Here is a 20,273-nt window from a genome sequence, read left to right as displayed (position 1 = left end):
AGACGATTTTTTTTTTAGTAAAAATTTGTCCGCAGCCTAGTTTTTAAGTTATAAGAAGGAATAGTTAGCGTATGACGAGTCGGATACAAGTGATAGGCAGGGATGGCGTAACTCACTGTTACACACGAGTGTTTCCGTGAGGCGCCTGCTGCACTTAGATGACACAACAGTACACGGGCAAAACATTTACATTTAAACTTTTAATGTGAATGTATTGTCCGTGTAGTGTTATGTCATCTGAGTGCAGCAGGCGCCTCACGGAAATACCCGCGGGTAACAGCGAGTTGCACCACCCCTGTCTACTACTTGTATCTGATCTGTCATTCGCTAACTATTCCTTCTTATAACTTAAAAACTAAGCTTCGGACAAATTTTTACTATAAGAAAAATCGTCTCAGAATTTGATTACAAATATGCCAGTAGGAGGATTACAAATATGCAAACCAATATGTTATTTTGAATAACCCTGTATATCTAACTCATTCTTTTTATGATAACTTTAATAACGTTATATTAGTTTAATTTATCATGAAACTATTTCCAAAATAAAATATTACATATATAACTTCCGAATCGAAAGTTAGTCACATCGCAGGAACGAAACTGAAATGATACTAGTCGCCCGCGAAACTTTAAACTGACATAACTTGTACAACTTGTAAAATAATTTTGATATATCATACATCATTGTACTCATTAGAAAAAACGTCACGACTTTTATCATATAGAAATATTCACTTTACCATGCAAAAATTATGCATGTCTCTTCGTTCGTTAACATAGACAATTTTTTTAAGTAACCACTGTGCTTACAATAAAGTTTAGCTCAAGACATTTAATTTAATATTACATTTATGGGCTCTATCTTTGTTAGTTTACGAGATAAAAGGGGGTAGCCACTTATACGGGGACACCCTGACATATATATATATATATATATAAAAGTAAGAATAATAATAATTACATAAAAGGTTTTGCAGTACATTTATATAATCTAATTAAATTATTCAATTATTTTTAAAGTCTATAGTATGAATAAAATATATAATAAAAAGGAAAAAAGTACCGATATAATTATTAAAAATAATAAAATATTAACACCTACAAAATTTAGTTAATGAATCTCTGTTCCTTAATATTACATTGCATATGTGTAATCAAGTAAAAATTTTAAAAGTTAATTTCATTGATTTTGGTGCTTCAAGTTCACAAATCTACGACCGTTTCAGTGATCTAATTCAAAAATATAATTATCTGATGGAATTGGCCAAGAATCTAATCGAATCGATTAGTTTAGTTTTACTGATGCAGTTATTTATTAGCAACGTATTGTTGTGGGTAAAGATTGTATCATATACATCGTAAGTTTTCCACAATATATAAGTAATTATAAGAATTTACATTAACCAAATAAATAATTTTTCAGGATTTCAATTTATCTTAGCGTTAAAAACGCACAACATTGTTGTAATGGGGAAAAGTTGTATGGTATAATACTTTTCTAACTCCGTATACAGCTTTGTCGGGGATTACCTGATCCCAAATGGAAGAAGTTGGACTTTACATATATCAAAGCATCTGGTATGATCTTCCTGCGAAGTTGGCAAAAAATTTAATCTTCATTATTATGCGTACACAATTGTCCCGTTAAGCTGCAGGCTAGAAATTTCATCGTAGTCAACCTGGCAACTTATTGTTAGAGTATTTTATGAGTATTCTAAAAACTTCTATTTTGTATCTATCTGTATTATGTGTAATGATAGAAACATAACATTTAACACATTTGATGGAAATATTTTACAATTTACAAATCTACGATTCAGAATTGTGTTTGGCAAGATAGAATTCTGTAGAATCAAAAGTTTATGATAATATTGTTTTAATAAAATTACTAATTACAACACAATATCATGATCTAACTGTGCCAAAAATCAATTATTTCTTCTCACAAAGAAATTCTCAGAAATATATAGAGGAGAAGAGAAGTATTATGACTATTGACGACAATATGGCTACCCCTATTATTTCCGTTATTCGGTGACGTATTCTAACAATTGCTTATGGAGTTATTCGTTTAGTAGCCTGCCGTTTTTTAGTGATGCTAATATGCCAATACATAATAACTGACAATTATTATAAGGCATTTTTACTTTTGGGCACTTCTAAACTTTTTCAAGGTACACTTTTAACTTTTAATTACATACACTTCCTCATTATTCTTAAACTTGAGTGTATTACCACACGAAAGTACACACACTTGAGTATTTTTTTTGTTATTTAACTTTTTATTTGACTGTATACATTTCGAGTTATACAAACTTAAACCAATAACAGAATTTTGTAAATACGGTTTTTTAAACAAAATTTTTATATGAAAATATTTCTTTAATAAATTGATTGTTATTTTAAAGAACAGTGTTTAGAAACATTAGAGACATAATTTTATGCTTGTTCTTAATGTTAAACGGGGATAAAGTGATATTTTTAATGAAATTTTTAATGAAATTTTTAATAGTATTTCTAAAGCTTTTGAACGTAAGAAAATTCTAAATCATGAAATTTCTAAACAATGTCAAATTACAAATATATAATTTTTTAATAAGGTACTATGTTTCTTTTAAACTAAATTAATTTTTTTTAATTATTTTTATGGATAGCCATATTACAATCACTTTTTTTCTTCCATCGATTATGCAATGCATTAGATTTTTATAAATCACGTCCTAAATAATAAATATTTCATTACTTTGAGTCTAGAATCTGTTAAACAACACTCTGACGAGATGTAATCGTTTAAGTTTCAATAGAAAATATTAATGATAAACAAAGTTAATCAATAAAATGAAAATGGATGCCATATTACCCTCTTTTCTTCTACGTGTTTGAAAACGGTATGCTATCTTGTTTTAAAAATTGCAACCTTAACTTGGCATTATATACACTTTTTAAGAGAAAAATAATTTCTTTTTTCTCTTTTTATGCAGTATTCATGTTTATATATGGTGTAACTAAACAAAAGGATCTGGATTATATCATAACATAAAAGACATGAATTCAAATCGAAAAGTCTTCAGTCATTTTTTGATCTGAGTCTTCTATTCTATGTTATACGATGTTAATGTTAGCAAATCAGCGTTTGTCTATAAAAGGAAAGGACAATAGACGGGCGGAGCGGAGCTGACAAACTACGTAGCGGGAGAACAGTTGTAATCAAACACACACACACACACACACACTCTCTCTCTCTTTTTTCTCTTTCCATCTTGTTTAAAAAAATCTTAAAGATCTTAAGGTGTACAACTAAAATAAACGTTTCGATGTTTTGTAATAATTTATCAATTCAATATGACTTAATTATTTATTTCCTTATAATTACAATAAATGTTCGAAGTGTGCTTCTCCTACTTTTTAATACTAATTCTAATTAATAAAAAATTATTGGATAAAATCAAGTTCTTCTATGTACACTGTGAAAAAATTTTTCGTGGTTCAAGTAAATATGTTGTTAGGATCATTCAAGCAAATTATTTACTTTACATAAATAAGTATTACTTGTTTGTAGAAAATATTATTTCTTTAAAGTATTATTTATTTTTTTAAAGTAATATTTATTTGTGTGAAGTAAATAATTTGCATAAATGGTTTTAATAATATGTTTATTTAAACCTAATAACATATGGTTTGTTTGAGACCAACTTTACATTTAAGTGTAATTATCCACTATTGTCCGTTTCTGCTTTCCTTCTATAGACGAGCGCTGATTCGCTAACTTTAACATTGTATAACATGGAACAGAAGGTCCAGATTAAAAAATGACTCAGGACTTTTTGACTTGGATTCATGTCCTCTATCTTATGGTATATTCCAGGTCCTTTTGTTTAGTTACACTTTGCATACTTCTATGAATTTGTGTCCACTATTTTTAATTGTTAGATCAGTTATATCATAATAATTACAATCATTATATTTAACTTATTATAATTTACTTTTTATAATTTAAACATACCGATTATTACCTTTTATCCATCATGTCCAATTCTAAATATAATTACCAATTGTTACATATCGTTATTGCGACGTATTGTCTGCGATGTTTTCAGCACTCAATCGAAGCCCAAACCTATGTTGCAATCAAATTGCACTAAAAGTCACACTTGCCTTGGAATACATTAATCAGACTGAAACAGATTTTACGTAAATTTCTGTAAATTACATTGCTTTCAAATTCCAAACTAATTTGTCATTTAAAATTGGAACAATGCACGTTCTCTTTTGTCACTGCTGACGCGACCTTTTTTCTATTGCTTTCATGACTACAGGATAGTGAAAATGGTTGTCACGTACAGTGTATAGACATGTGTATCTCTTCACGTTTATCTTACTACCATCCATCGTGCATGGAATGAACTAATAAAACATGAACTTAATGGAGATAATATGTCTTATTCGTGGTTGATATCCCATAATGTTTCGTGACAATGTTCGTAATTCGACATTGAATTTGCGATATTACGAAAATTGCACTCGTAGCGAGTTGAACAGTTTCGCATGTTGAGTCATCCGCGTAGTTCGTGTAACCACCATAATGTCGAATGATGTTTGGAACGATGATATCGCTTATGCATTCTCTACTCACAAGACATTTATGCAAATACTCGGTATATGGCCCCTACAAAAGAAGACGATATTCACGATAATCCATTGGAGCGTAATAACAATTCTGCAGGTACGTTGATAGTACGTTGAGGAAAGAAATTGCACAAACGCGTTGCAACAACTACCAGTCAGAAAATAAGCTTACTGGAATAACCCTCAGTTCTAAGAAAGTACAGAAAAGTTACTAAATACTTTTGTAAACAGTTCAAATTTTTCAAGATCGGATTATATTTTTAACTCGTTACTATACGCGCATATGTCATATTTTCTAAAGCAATGGGGTCATTATTAGTTCTTGTCACTCTTGTTCCTGTACATGGAATTGACTGCAAAGCATGGTGACACTGGTAGAGACATGGATGCCATAATATACGCTGTATGCGTGGTGTCTATGAAATTGAAATATTTTTGTGTTGTTGCTAACCAACAAAAATTAGCTCAAAACATCAATGCTGCTTTTGTCGATTGGTTGTCTGCAAAGAATAATGAAAAAGCATACAAGATTATGAAAGAACAATCATCTAGATCCAGACTGTACACTTTCATTATGATATATTCATGTTACATATGTGGTTTCCTTTACATAATATCTGTCGCTGTTGTAAACGTAAAAGAAATAATTTTCAAAGCCCAAATGATGAATACATCAAATGGTAATATGACATTTTTCTATAATACTTGTTCAATTATAATAAATAAAAAATGTATGTTAATAATAATTATTAGAAATAATTCTCAAAGAGTTTGCATTATCTGAATTTTCTAGAGTAATCTATTCAAATTTGATATTTGTTTTGAAGAAGTTATTTTTTGTTATATATTGAATTTTAATTTAGACTGAGATATATTCTAATGTGTATTAACTCTGAGATAATTGTACCAAAACATTTAAACATTAGTCATCAAATGTTATTTGTAAGGTTTTGTTAGTTATAAAAGAATTTGATTGTGATATTGAAATATGCATTTCTCACTTTTTCAAAATATCTCATTTTTTTTTATTAATTTTCTGCTAGGCATAAAATTTAATTCTTCCATATTTACATAAAGATTTATTTCAGTCAAATAAAATTTATAGAGAGAAGTCGCTAATAACGATATAAATCTTTTAAAAGCATACATGCATATATTAAAATCATTTTATTATAACAAATTATTTATTATCAAAACAGCATGTTATATAGCTACAAAAGCTTTTAATAATGTATAACTTAGATTTAATCTCTCAAATAAAAAAATATTAATACGTAATTTTGAGATGCTCGAAAACTTACTTGCCTTTTCTTAAATAAGATTTTTCTCATTCTTTATTGTAATACTTACTTGATTTAATTAAAACTGGAAACAATACTTATGTTATAAAAGAGATAATTTGCTATAATTTTTCTATTGTTTTTTTCGTCATAAATACATAAATAAAATCATTGACAATTTGCCTCTTGTGGCAACGAGCCCCGATCATTCCTGTTTGTACAACAAAGATGTATTACATCGAAGTGAAAGGCTTCTTGGAACTTTCATATGTATTAACTTTTATAAGTATTTTTTACATGACTTATGTTAAAAGAAAAACAAAGGAAAATGTATGCATACTGTTTTAGTTACTACTTACTATGTCGGTTTGAGGCACATTCTATCAGACACTCTTACAAAAAACTTAGTGATTGTGAAATTCAAAAGAATATTTTAAATGCTGTTATATTAACTGATAGAAAATACTTTTTATTTATTCAAAGAATCCTAAAAAAAAATTTATTTTTAAATAAACAATATAATCCAAGAACAAAATATGTCGGCATTGGCGATCTTCCTCTATTTTACAAATAAATTTTTAAGTATTTTTTTTTAGTGTAGAAATGTGAAAAGTATATTATGTAATTGTATGTAAATAATTGTCGTTTCTATATTTTTTCAACCAACAAAGTACACCTATTTTAGATTAAAATTAATTTTCTGTTAGCGTCTTAAAAAAATTTTGAAGATATTGGCCATTATAAATTTAGTGCTACCTTTATTATACTGTTTTATTATTTATCTTTTTTTAACTTTAACTCTGTTTCATTCTAACATCTAAATTAATTACGTTAAATTATGTTATTGTTCTTAAGCATGTGCATTTTTCTTTACTTGCATTTTTATTATACGTAGGTAATATTAGTTTACCAGAAAGGATATATATAATCCCATCTGGTGATATTGGTGATAATATGACAACTTTGCAGTACACAATGTTCACCATCTTGCATACTGTTCAATTGCTGTCAATATGTACAGCAATATCTACTCTGGACAGTTTTTTCATTAATGTTACTCTACATATCTCTGGTCAACTTAAAGTGCTTGAAACAAAATTTAAAACTTTAACAAGCAAGCCAGATGCTCTGCTAATCTATCGAAAGCAATTTATTAAGTTGATTAATAGACACTGCGAATTAATGGAGCACAATCAGAATATAGAAGATACGTTCCATTTGATTATATTATACCAACTTGTTACAGTAACTCTCCTATTCGCACTTTCAGGTATCGTATAACAAATGTTTAATATTGAATGAATATTACATTACGCTTAATTAATTCAATGACTATTTAGAAATTTATATTCTCTTATTAAGTTATTTGAATGTAATGCGTTTCTATTAAAAATTTTTAATTTTATCACATTATATCGCGTTAAATTTGAGTTTCTATCGTAGTTTCATAAAATCTCTTTCAGGAATACGTATACTAATTTACTTAAGAAATGGTATTTATTTTGAATCAGCGAAAACTGGTCTAATCATAAACTACCTGTTTATGCAATCGCTGTTGTATTGTTGGGGCGGTGATTTTATACAAAGAGGAAGTACAGGAATATTCCATGCAATGTACACGACTTCCTGGTATACGCTTCCTCTAACGTTGATGAAAGACATGAACTTTGCGTTGATGAGGTCAGCTCGTTCATTTCAGCTCACCGGTGGAAAATTTTTCTACGTTAATCGCATGGCGATGGTGTACGTTCTGAGGACGGCAGCTTCATACATTTCGTTTTTGCGAGTGGCTCTGAGAGAATAAAAGTTAACAAATCTAATTAAAATTTGCAAAATTAAAATTATTTATTGCTATACAAAATTCGTAAATGCGATTAATTAAAATATTATACCTATACTTAATTTTTATATATAATTTGATTAATAATAACGAAAGAATGAGAAGTTCCAAGTTTTAAATTCATAAATGTAATAAAGCAATGGAAACGTTTTTAAATTTGCACATTAATACCCGCGTCATGCTCTGATTAGCATTGACCTGTATTCATACATTTCAAATTATATTTTCATTGTTATATTTTAAGCTTTAATTTAAATACATACCAGAAGATCAACAATATTCCAGAATCGTACAGAAGGCTTATGCAGGCTTACTGCAACTATGCGTGTTGCTTCTTCTACTTCTTCATACGTACTGTCAATAAATAGCTCGAGACAAGTTCTTTTTTTTTTTATTCTCTATATCGCATCGAACAGACGATATAACGGAAAAAAAAACATTTTGCTCGCGCAAAGGAAACGCAAATAGTAGTATACAGGACATCATCATTCAACACGTAATTTATTCGTGAGCATCTATGCGCTGACACGAGAGCATTGTACATCGAAAATTGTGCGTGCATTATCGGCCGTTCCGAAGACGCGCGGTAGACACGAATTTGTCATGTCACTTATCTTACCACCCTAAGGGCTGGTCAATGCGGAAGGACTAGATGCGTATACACAATAGCAATTTTCTTCGGGGGCAAAAGTAAGGCATCGACCCGAGGAATATTCAGTCACGCACGACTGCAATTTTTCTTTTTGAGGTCGAAATCATCACTGAACATGAAAATGAATTGGGACAATAATATGGACTATAAGCTTTCCTGTGATAAGATCGATGACGCGAATATTTTGTTTACAGCGAAATAACGTAGTTTACACTAATCTGTGGTTCATAATATTCACAGCAGAGGTAAAATAATGTAACATAACGTAAGATAATATGCAATAAAGAAATTAGTTGCTTGTAATGGTAAGAGCAAAAGGATATGCAATTTCTTAGAAAAAATTAACAAAGTTAAGCACTTGTACTTGCTTACATCTTTTCTCAATCAATTTTAAAAGAAATTTTTAATTTTAAATTAATAAATATTTAAATCTGTTATTTATGATTAGAACAAATTTTATAACATTATATGTGTATGAAATATATTAAAAAATATAAATTACTTAAAATATTTATAATACTTAGAAAATGTACAGTTTAAAAACATTTTATATCATAAAAAATAATTAATAATTAAAATTTTATGAAAAATTTAAATGTTGTTTCTCGATATATCGTTTTTCACGTAGTGCAGCCTCACATAAAAATTTTATATTTGCTATAGTGCAATCCCCTACGCTGATCAACGTGGTGATAGAACTTTTCAAGAGCTGTAATGCTGTTAGAGACGATTTACAAATTCTTCGTATGATAGAAAGCGCCATACATTCGTGGTTGAATATCTTTTCGTGCAAATTTACATGAAAAAAATTTGCCGTTAATGTCAACTTTGCGATCGAAGACTGGTCATCTCCGTCTATGAAGAAAGAATTGCGCTTAGTGATGACGGCGTGTGCACGTGTAGGACGTCTAATCGCCTCAATCGCATCGATTCAGTTGACCGTTGGAGGGAAAGCAGGCAGCGTATAGTTTTCATCCGCCTTCCTCAGCAATAAGCAAGAGGTTGTATTAGATCCTTATGAGATTATTGTTAAATAAAATTCAAATATGTTTTGTTAATAAAAAAGTTAGACATATATTGTTTTGTAAAAATAAATATGTTCAACTTTGTGTTTAACAGATTGTAACTATAGATAACAGCACTGAGACTGCAGGGATTTTTGTTCTTCCATCAACGTGCCTGTAGGAGTTTTATATTCTACTTTCAAAATATTTTTTATGATAATATAGTACAAAGGTCTCTGGTATTAATATCGGAATGTGTTAGCCATAATTTCTTCTTCAGCATCACTATGCATCTTTGCGGTCAGTTTGAGCTTTTCATGATTCAATTTACGAAGATCAATAACAAACGTTAGGAGGAAAAGTTACAGGAATGTGCTAGGACCATTGATCAAAAGACGTTGCTAGCTGATAGTATTGTCTAAGAATATTGAAGATATTTTTAATATCGTTAATTTAATATGCCTTTTAATAATCAATTAGCGTAGTTATTGCAGCTTCAGATATATCTAACTCATTTTGTGATAACATTAATAACTTTATTAGTTTAATTTATCTTGAAACGATTTACAAAATACAATATTACATACATATATATATATATATATCTATACAAACTTAAGTAAAAGTAATAATAATTACAAAACAATTTCGCAGTACATTTATATAATCCAATTAAAGTATTGAATTTTTTTTAAATTTATAATGTAAATAAATTATATAATAAGAAAGAGAAAAATACCAATATGGATATAAAAAAAGAATAAAGTAATAATAATTATAAAATTTATAAAAAAATACTTCAAAATTTTTACGTAAAATACTTCAGTATTTTTACGTGAAATACGTTAAACATAAATATCTTAGTAAATATAATATGTCCATAATTTAAAAAATTGTGATTTTTCAGGGGTAAGAATTATCCTGTCAGTGAGGTAACAGGATTACAAAGAAATGATAAAAATGTTACTCTCTAATCAATTTTATGTATTCACGTATGCCAGTGATATTTTGCAGACTCAAAGCGAATCGATTATTTACACCATATATAGCTCTACATGGCACGAAATGTCGCTCACAATGACGAAAGATCTGCTATTCATTATGATGAGAATTCAGACTCCTCTCCGAATTAGTGCTGGAAAATTTTTCACTCTTACGCGAATTACTATAACAGATATCTTGAGAACTGTAACATATAAATCGTTCTTACAAATGACAATTAATTAAATAAAATATTTTCTCGATAATTCATGCGTTATGTAAAAGCAACTTGTGTACATAAGTAAAATAAAATATAAATACAATTATTTATAATTTTAACATATTTCTTACCGTTTGTTTCTTTTGACCAATGTACATATTTGTTACGTATAAACGTTTGTGTAAATTCCTTATACATTCTTCTTCTTTAGCGGTTTATAAATTGTTTCTTGGAGCACTTGTTACGATCTTCTTACAAATAAACAAGAAACGTAATTTTTATTATGTAATGTGAGAAATTTTACTTCTCTTATAAATTAGAAATTATATTGTACTAAAAATCTATCAAACAAGAATATTCATTTTTTATTTATTAAGTTAAAGGGTTGTTAAGTATTAAATTTAGGCACATTTAACAATATATGAATGTATACGCAACAAAATTTAATTATCTGATAATGTTTCAAAAACTGATACTTTAAATTAAAAATTGTATCATACTTTATATCTTTCTCTATAAAAAAAAAACTATAGAAAAATATTATAACAATAAAACATTAAAAAAATGGAGAAATTATTACAATATTGCCAAGGCGACAGTCGCAACCAAAGAAAACATACCGAAATAAAAATAAAAGTTTTTCCCTTCTATTTTATTCTTCACCCTTTTCCGTACTTTCATAAAAAAAATGTTATATCAATTGTTCCTAATAACTGTAAGTACTTTCAAAAATAGCAGAGCATACGGATAAGTATTAAAATTGCTCAACTTCATAAGTGCAATTTCAATAAGATATGAATGCGAACGCGAATTTTGTCGATGATCGACCCTGCATTATGGACAAAGCCTAATATTTGTCAGTACAGTGCGCTTCTACTTGACTGCCATAATGTTATGGAATGACGATACGGCGTACTCTATGACCCTAGTCAAACACTTAACCGTACCCATAGGTGCATGGCCCTTGCAAGAATACAATAAGTTCGCTTTGTTGCGTCATATCTTGTCTAGTTTTGGCTTGGTACGTTCCCAATTTTCATTTTTGTCGCAAAACATGAAACAAAATTTTTCTTGTGTTTGTGTTTTCGACATATACAAACAGATTCGTTCTTATAAATGAATTATCAATGTTACATGAATTTATCATGAACGGTCGTACGTTTTAATAATAATTTACATAATAAAAACAAAGAGCGAATAAAGCCATCTCGTGACGGATTGTTCCATTATTTTTATTTTCTGTTCAGACCGTGGCGGTGATCGTACAGTATTTGGAACTCTATTTCAACTGCACCAGCGCGACTGCGAATCTTGATGCCCTAACACTTTTTGCATGCGGTATTGTCGCTTTAACAAAAATAATATCGTTTCGCATATATGCCGATAATCTGATTTGTAATTACTCTTCTGCTATGAACGATTATCTTGCGATCGATACCGAGGAGAAGCGCATCATTATGCGGAAGCATGCTTTCTGGGGAAGAATAATCTGTATTTTCGCCATATTTATCGCTTATGTCGATTCGGGGATTTTCATTGTGGGACACGCACAACTAAGCAGTGAAGAAGCCAAAACTAATATATCTATCCTGGGCCACCAAGCGGGATATGCTATTCCATCGACATGTACCTTAGCGCACTTCCACATTTCGACGAGCTCATATTTAGTGATTTTTGTGCTGGAGTATGTCTGTTTAATAATCATGTGCCTCAGCAATCATGGTAAGTTATTGTTTATGTAATTATTATTACAGAATATTAATTTATTTCGTATTTAAATTATTTTAGACGTAGTTTGAAATATTTCGTAGCAAATATTTACTAAAATGCTATGTAATTATATTTTGAATATAAATTTGTTCAATTGTCAGATGTAAAGCAAACTTTTATGTCTATTTTAAAAATTTAATTTTGCTAAGATCAAATTTCTAATTAATATTTGTAAAATCTTGATATATATTTGATATATAATGCGAGTATTCTTAAATATTTATTGATAGAAAAGGTTATTTAATTCAAATAGGTATGTCATTAGTACTATTCAAATAACTTATTTACATTAAACAAATAAATATTACATGTTTAAAATAAAAATTACAGTTTTTATATAAAATAGTTATATTTAAATAATACTAAATAATGTATTTATTTAAATTATTTTTTCTCTTACATTTAGTTATGTCTATAATCAATAATTATGCATTTTGCAACTGGCATATTCTTAATCACAATGTTTAGGTAGTGACTCTGTATTCCTTCATATCGTACTGCACGTGTGCGGTCAATTAAAAATTCTAAAGGCGAGTTTCGTCAACTTTGACGTTGAAAGTCCGAAAGTGCACGAACGCTTTAACGCATTAATTAGGAGACACGATCATTTAATACGAATGACCAGAAAACTTGCTGAAATAATTAGTTTTGTTTTGGTGGTACAATTCTTTGTCAGCAGTATGCTGATAATTATAGTAGGTGAATATGCATTAATATAATATCCATGCATTAAGCAAAAAATATGAAATATAAAACATTATATTAATCAGCAATGTTTTTGTAGGATTCCAATTTATCATTGCCTTAACGTCCAACGACTTTGGTATGGTGTCAAAAAGTTTCATGGTGCTTAGTGCCTTTCTAGTGCAGTTAACGCTGTATAGTGTTGTTGGGGATTATTTAAAAGTGCAGATGGAAGAAGTTGCGCAGTCCGTTTATCAGAGCGGTTGGTACGATCTTCCTGTGAAAGTGACAAAAAATATAGTATTTATTATGATGTGGAATCAGCTTCCGATCAAGCTGCAAGCTGGAAATTTTATTGTGGTAGATTTGGGAACTTACATGAGCATTTTAAAAACTTCGATTTCATATTTATCTGTTTTACGCGTGATGGTAGAAGCTTAAAACAGAAAATAAACAATTTTTCACATAAAGATATTTAGAAGAATAATTAGTCAATTTATAATCACAATACATTTTCATCTACTCAAATTAAAAACATTTACAACAATGAAACATGATGGCACTGACAATATTATGAGTATTGTTTAAGAAACTAATGTACCAAATTTTACATTAATTGTACAAGTTTTTGATAAAAAAATAGTATTTAAATAAAAGGTATTATAGCCTGATCAATGATACTGAAAGGAAAATGGAACATTCTTTCCGTCAATTCGATCTTTGATCCACTTTATTGCCACATAAAAAGACTATTATTTCCAGAATTTAAAGAACTGTTTCAAAAAAATACTACAGTAATTTAATAAATGTAAAAATTGCGTATCTCCAATAAAATTTAAACGTGAAAGCAAATGTCGCTGATGGACATCTGGTACTATGGACAATGACAGATATTACTGAGTTATCGTGCAGCTCTATTTAACTGTAATAATGGCGTGGATCGACGATGTAGCATACGCTAGTATTCTAAAATTCTTAACGCTGCCTAGTTTTGCAACGGCTAAATTAAGTATTTGATAAAATATTTGTTAAAATCTAAATAAATTTTTAAAATATTGAATCCAAATCTGTTAATTTTAAAATTAACATTTGTTAAATATTTGTTTAAATTCATATTTTCAAAATAATAAATAACTTACTTATAATAAATAAATAATTTTGTATACAACTTATTAGATTTAAGAAAACATATATTTGAATAGAATTAATATATCCGAATAAAATAAAAATAATTTTTTATTTGTTATAATAAAGTGCGATATTTACCATAAATATACAATATCTAATATATATCTCAATTGAAGAAATGGAATAGCACATTTGCAGAAGACGTATAATCTAGAGATCCAGAGTTCGAATCTTGCTAAGGTAAGTGTGTTTTTTCAATAATAAATGCAATATTGCAATACAAATCACACAATCTAATTTCAGGTAACATACACTTACGCCCTCTGTGTGATGCAACTTTAATAATCTTCAATAAATAATAATTCTAAGATCTTAAATAAACATTTACTAGATGGTACAAAATACTTTTTATAAATTATAAATTTATTTAATAAAAACGTTATTTTATTAAACTGAATAAATATTATTGGCAAATTGCTAGATTATAAAAAATAAAACTATTTTAATAAATATAAACTAACTAATTCAAGCAAATTACTTCTTACAATTAATGAATAATTTATTTAACAGAAAAATTATTTTTTTAAGTTAATTAGAAAATGTAAAATTTATATTTATTTCAATAACTGATAACTGTATTGCATAAAATAGATTTGATAATTAGTAAATAAATTTACTAAAAAAAGAAAATTATGTTTTTTATAGTAAATACAATTCTTATTTTAAAAAATGTGTTTATAATTATGCGCAAACACAAGATTTACTAAATTAAAACTTCGTTTTTTTTTTAGTATATCTTTTTCTTAGTACAGGAAAGTTATGAAACTAAAATTTTGTCAAATGTCCATGACATACTTTCTAATCTTATTCTGTAATAACTAAAATTTACAGATCGCGTGTTGAGCATCGTTGCGCAGGAGTTGGGTGCGCGTGTGTGAGTATACGTTCAACGGACCGTACATCATACGACATTGACAATCGCTATACTGACAACTTGCACACGGTGATGCTCAACAGTGCGCGACATGAGATCTTGTACGAACTTTTTAACAATAGTCATAACAAAACAAAATTATTGAACAATACTGGCAAAATTTCTAGTACAGAGAATGGATATTTGCATATAGTAAATTTGTATGATTTTCAAGTTTAAATTTTACTTTGGTACTAAAAGCATGACACAGTAATGATTAAAAAATGCGCATCGGTAATGAACACTCTGTTTTACAGTTATACTTTTACAGTATCGTGAGTGATCATCTAATGTGTTATATACATAAACGTTTAAAACATGATACTTCTTAATTCTTCAACAATAGAACTTAATATTAATAAACTTATGTAAATGACAAATAAATTCAAAAGCCTCATTAACAAAAAATTCATTCAAAATGTAAACCAGATTAGAGCAAAAGAAACAAACATTGTTGAATAAGCCTTTTCGCTTTTAATGCAAAAGAGAAAAGTATAGGTAAGATTTTAAAGTCTTCTTTTTCTTAATTCTATACCATAAGAACAAATCAAAGATTTCGAATCACCATAATGATACGTTTGACAAAATGATTGGCTATCAACTTCAACATATAATTTTAACAAGCTGTAATAATGTACGATTCGCCGTTACAAAAAAGTAATCATTCAAATCAAGTTTATAAGTGTCAAAATATCATTAGAGAAAAGGTTGTGAGATAGATGTGAGGTAATGAGATACCAAAGATATCTCGTATAATTACGTATTTTTAATTATAATGTTTAAAAATAGTCTATTCTGTGTCTTCTCTCTCTCTCTCTCTCTCTCTCTCTCTCTCTCTCTATTTAAAATTTCTTCTATTATGTATAGTTAATTGAAACTTTTAAATACAAATTTATCAACTTTACGTTATAAACCTGAAAGTTTATGTATATTTTAATCAATTAAATTTGTGACATAAATAATAGAAAGTTAATTAAACAATTTCAGTAGTAAAACTCTACCAACATTATAGTAGTTTTTATGTATAATATAAGTTGACGTATATAAAATGTACATGTATAAAATGTTTGAAGAATTTTGTTGGCACTGAAAACACTATTCGTGTTCTTTAAGAAATTAATGCACTCGACTCTAAATTAATCATACCTTCGATGAAAGGATCATACCTGAATAAAGATATTGTAGCGCGATCAATGACAGACGGTGCACTGCAAGGAAAATAAAATACTCCCTCCCTTAATTCGATCTTTGCTCTACTCTATTTCCATATAAAAAGACTGTTTCTTTTCGTTCTTGAAATGACTGCGTTTTAGAAAATACAAGGTTATTTAGTAAATGTTAAAATTGCGCAACTTTAATAAAATATGAACACAAAAACGAACGTCGCCGATGATCGTCTCGTACATACGTACTATGGATAAACGCTCATATTATTGAGATTACCGCGCAACGTGGAACTCTACTCAACTATAACAATGCCACGGAATGATGATGTGGCATACGCTATGGATCCCTTGAAATTTTTAACTGTGCCATTAGGCATTTGGCCGTTGCAAAAATATGGTATATTTCCCTTAATTCGTTCTATCGTAAGCGTCTTCAGTTTGGTACGTACATCATTTTGATCTTATCGCGATAAAATTTCTCTTCCACTTGTACTATCGTCATATGAAATTTGACAGTTCAAATGAGATGTTAGTGCAGCGTAGATACAGTGAAAATAAGAAAACAGCATTAAAGCTTCATAATAAACCAAACTATATGTGTAGGTCGTATGGCTGATCACGTTATTCCTGGAAGTGAATTACAGTAATAGTGATGCGTACGTAAAACTCGATCAACTTATGCTTTTGTCTTGTGCCATTCTTTCTACACTAAAGATAGTGTTCTTTCGCTTATATGCCGACAACCTGATTTGCAATTTCTTTTCTGCTGTGAGTGATTATCTCGCAATCGACACCGAGGAGAAACGCACGATCATGCGGCGACACGCATTTATAGGAAGGATGATTTCCTATAGTACCATATCTTTGGCTTATGTGGCTGCGACAATGTTCATACTTTTGCCTATGTTAAGCGATGAGAATGCTCAAGTTAATGTATCCAAGAAGCAAGCAGCGGATTTACCCTTACCTATGACATGGATCTTAGGAGAATATCACTTCTCTACGAGTTTATATTACACGATTTTTATAGTGCAATACTATTTATTGTTACTCAATGCTAACGCCAATGTTGGTAATTCACTAATCATTAATATCGAAGAGATTTGTCCAACATATTTGTTTAATCTAAACTTCTTATTTTTTTTAATTTAGTAATAAGTTTCGAAATTTTTAGATTTTGAATATCAATAATTTTATTTATTAACGTAGAAAAAATATAAATTTGGTGTTTAATTAAGTAGAATAATTATTTTCATTGGTTGTATTAAATGCTGAAACTGTATATATTTTTTAATAGATACAGGTTTCACATTTGACGAACGTTTTTTTAATAGATCTTCTTTTTCTAATTTACATCTACAATGCAATAACATTTTGTCTTTTCTTAAATAATTTTTTATACAAATTCTAATAGTCTTTTTTTATTATCACAAAAACTTTTAATGGAAATTATTTTAATGGAGGATTAAAATTTATTTATAAAGGCAATGATTCACTTTTCCTCGCAATCGTTCTCCACATTTGCGGACAAATGGAATTTTTGAAAACCGAATTTACTAATTATGGTGTGAAAAGTAAAAATCTAAATGAAGATTTTCTAGTATTGATATCAAGGCATCGCTATCTTATGGAGCATGCGGAACGTCTGGTAGATGTAATAAGTTTCGTTTTGCTCGTGCAAGTGCTGATCAGTTGTATTATTATTTGCGTCATCGGTAAATATCCATTGAATCAATATTTTTTTTGGTTATATAATAAAATCGTTACATTATACCATCAGAATGATATAAATCTTTATGCAGAAAAGTTATGAAGTTAAAATTTTACTAAACGTCCACGAGATATTTTTTAATCTTATTCTGTAGTACCCTATAATATTATAACAAAATTATCGGATAAAAATTCCTGGTACAATAATGACAAAGAAAATTTATATTTGCATACTATGTATGTACTGTTTATGTGTTTTTCAGGTCTAAGTTTTATTGTGGCATTGAAAACACATGACATGATGATGATTACAAAATGCGGATCAGTGTTGAGCGCTCTGCTTTTACAATTGTTCTTCTACAGTTTTGTAAGCGATTATTTAAAGTGTCAAATGGAAGATGTCGCTCATTCGATCTACAGCTGCGATTGGTACAGCTTCCCATTGAAATTGATGAAAAATGTCTTATTTGTCATCATGCGATCGCAGCAACCTATTCAACTGCTAGCTGGCAAATTCTTTGTCGTAAACATTGAAACTTACATGACCATATTAAAAACCTCCATGTCGTACTTGTCAGTTCTGCGAGTGATGATAGATACATAGAATGCAGGTTTAATAATTGATAGGATAATTTGAACACCGTACACCATACATGCATACGTAACAGTGTCATTTCGCAAAAAAAATTATTGTAAGGCACTATCATTCTTGAACGGATTAATTAAATTATAAGTAAATAAAATTGTTTTTTTTTATTATATTAATAAGCGTATTATATATCATTCTACACAAGGATGACCCACTCGCGGCCCACTAGTAGTTTGCAATGATACGACATTCTCACTGACATAAAGAAGTATGCGATGTTTAAAGTTTGAAAAACTAAAAATAAAAATAGTAAAATACATACTCCATTAAAATATATATTTTCCACTTTTGTCTTCTAGCTATATTTGTTTTACAAATACTTTGCACTATTATATGCAAAAACATTTAAAACATAATACGTATCAGTTCTTCAACAATAAAGTTTAACATTGATAAACTTGTAAATGACAAATTCTAAGGCTTCATTAATAAAACTTGTGTTTTAAAAAAATAATGTTTTTATCAATTTTGGTTTATTTCATTAACAATTTACTTTAAAACAAATGTAAAACACGGTAAAAAAATAAATTTTATTATATAAATAAAGTCTTTTTACTTTCAATGCTAATGGAACTTCTAAAGATCGAATTTAGCAATTATGGTATGAAAAGCAAAAAATTGAATAAAGATTTTTCAGTACTGACAACATGACATCGGTATCTAATGAAGAATGCAGAACTTCTGGTAGATGTAATAAGTTTCGTTTTGCTCGTACAAATAATATTCAGTTATCTTATTATTTGCTTGATCGGTAAATATTTCTTAAATACAATACTTTTACGATATGATAAAATCATTATACATATATATTATATTATATTTTTGAAATATTGTAATTTTCAATGCACAAAAGCTAAAATTTTATTAAATATCAAATATTGAAATATTTTCTAATCTTATCCTGTGATACCTTAATAGATATAACAAAATTGTTGGATAAAGTTAGAGAAAAATTTCTGTCTGTAACGTCAAAAGGAGTTGTTATGTGCAAGCTGTGTAACTGCTTGTTTTTCAGGTTTCCAATTTATCTTGGCATTGAAATCGCAAGACGCAGTAATGATAACTAAAACCATAGCAGTGTTAGGCGCTTTACTGTTACAATTGTTCTTCTATAGTTTTGTGGGTGATTATCTGAAGTGTCAAATGGAAGATATCGCACAGTCGATCTTCAGTTGCACTTGGTATTGCTTTTTGGTGAAATTAATGAGAAACATTTTATTCGTCATCATGCGGTCACAGCATCCTGTTCAACTAATGGCTGGCAAATATTTTGTTGTAAACTTATATGACCATATTAAAAATCTCTATGTCGTACTTATCGGTTTTGCGAGTGATGATAGATGCATAGGCTATCATTGACAGAAGAGGTCAAAGAACTGACATACGCGTGCAAGCAAAATCATTTTGTAATAAAATTATTATAAATACGTCTAACTGTAGTAATTTATATTAAAGGGAATAATCAAAAGTAAATAAAATTGCTCTCTTTATTATATGTATAAATGAATATCTTGTACATCACTGTAACACGTTATTTTAAAAAGTTGTAATAATGAGTTATATTGTGCAATATTGCTAATGTTTTAA

At 28.8% G+C, this 20,273-nt stretch overlaps 3 protein-coding genes across 3 annotated transcripts; all 3 read left to right on the top strand.

Annotated features, from left to right (window-relative positions):
• Positions 1-4,457: 4,457 nt before the first annotated feature.
• Positions 4,458-10,729, top strand: LOC113003172. Its single transcript, XM_026131445.2, has 3 exons — positions 4,458-4,726; positions 4,949-5,263; positions 10,345-10,729. The coding sequence occupies exons 1-3, from the start codon at positions 4,586-4,588 to the stop codon at positions 10,630-10,632; spliced, it is 744 nt and encodes a 247-aa protein (XP_025987230.1). The 5' UTR covers positions 4,458-4,585; the 3' UTR covers positions 10,633-10,729.
• Positions 4,981-7,984, top strand: LOC120359712 (odorant receptor 22c-like). Its single transcript, XM_039458394.1, has 3 exons — positions 4,981-5,309; positions 6,805-7,179; positions 7,373-7,984. The coding sequence occupies exons 1-3, from the start codon at positions 5,012-5,014 to the stop codon at positions 7,711-7,713; spliced, it is 1,014 nt and encodes a 337-aa protein (XP_039314328.1). The 5' UTR covers positions 4,981-5,011; the 3' UTR covers positions 7,714-7,984.
• A 742-nt stretch (positions 10,730-11,471) lies between the features above and the next one.
• LOC105206746 lies at positions 11,472-19,137 on the top strand. Its single transcript, XM_039458782.1, has 8 exons — positions 11,472-11,627; positions 11,854-12,328; positions 12,845-13,075; positions 13,161-13,489; positions 16,583-16,768; positions 16,931-17,399; positions 17,812-18,042; positions 18,301-19,137. The coding sequence occupies exons 1-8, from the start codon at positions 11,496-11,498 to the stop codon at positions 18,639-18,641; spliced, it is 2,394 nt and encodes a 797-aa protein (XP_039314716.1). The 5' UTR covers positions 11,472-11,495; the 3' UTR covers positions 18,642-19,137.
• The last annotated feature ends 1,136 nt before the right edge of the window (positions 19,138-20,273 follow it).

Source organism: Solenopsis invicta, chromosome 16 (genome assembly GCF_016802725.1).
Source record: "Solenopsis invicta isolate M01_SB chromosome 16, UNIL_Sinv_3.0, whole genome shotgun sequence".
Classification (NCBI taxonomy): Eukaryota; Metazoa; Arthropoda; class Insecta; order Hymenoptera; family Formicidae; genus Solenopsis; species Solenopsis invicta.
This window is presented reverse-complemented; position numbering and strand designations above follow the sequence as displayed.

Excerpts from the sequence above, each read along its gene's own strand:
- LOC113003172 (XM_026131445.2), top strand. The coding sequence starts at position 4,586 with ATGTCGAATGATGTTTGGAACGATGATATCGCTTATGCATTCTCTACT. Across the intron at positions 4,727-4,948 it reads GCGTAATAACAATTCTGCAG|TTCTTGTCACTCTTGTTCCT; the intron begins GTACGTTGATAG and ends GGTCATTATTAG. Across the intron at positions 5,264-10,344 it reads TATCTGTCGCTGTTGTAAAC|GATTACAAAGAAATGATAAA; the intron begins GTAAAAGAAATA and ends GTGAGGTAACAG.
- LOC120359712 (XM_039458394.1), top strand. The coding sequence starts at position 5,012 with ATGGATGCCATAATATACGCTGTATGCGTGGTGTCTATGAAATTGAAA. Across the intron at positions 5,310-6,804 it reads AATGATGAATACATCAAATG|GTAATATTAGTTTACCAGAA; the intron begins GTAATATGACAT and ends TATTATACGTAG. Across the intron at positions 7,180-7,372 it reads TCTCCTATTCGCACTTTCAG|GAATACGTATACTAATTTAC; the intron begins GTATCGTATAAC and ends AATCTCTTTCAG.
- LOC105206746 (XM_039458782.1), top strand. The coding sequence starts at position 11,496 with ATGTTATGGAATGACGATACGGCGTACTCTATGACCCTAGTCAAACAC. Across the intron at positions 11,628-11,853 it reads TCTTGTCTAGTTTTGGCTTG|ACCGTGGCGGTGATCGTACA; the intron begins GTACGTTCCCAA and ends TTTTCTGTTCAG. Across the intron at positions 18,043-18,300 it reads TATTATTATTTGCGTCATCG|GTCTAAGTTTTATTGTGGCA; the intron begins GTAAATATCCAT and ends TGTGTTTTTCAG.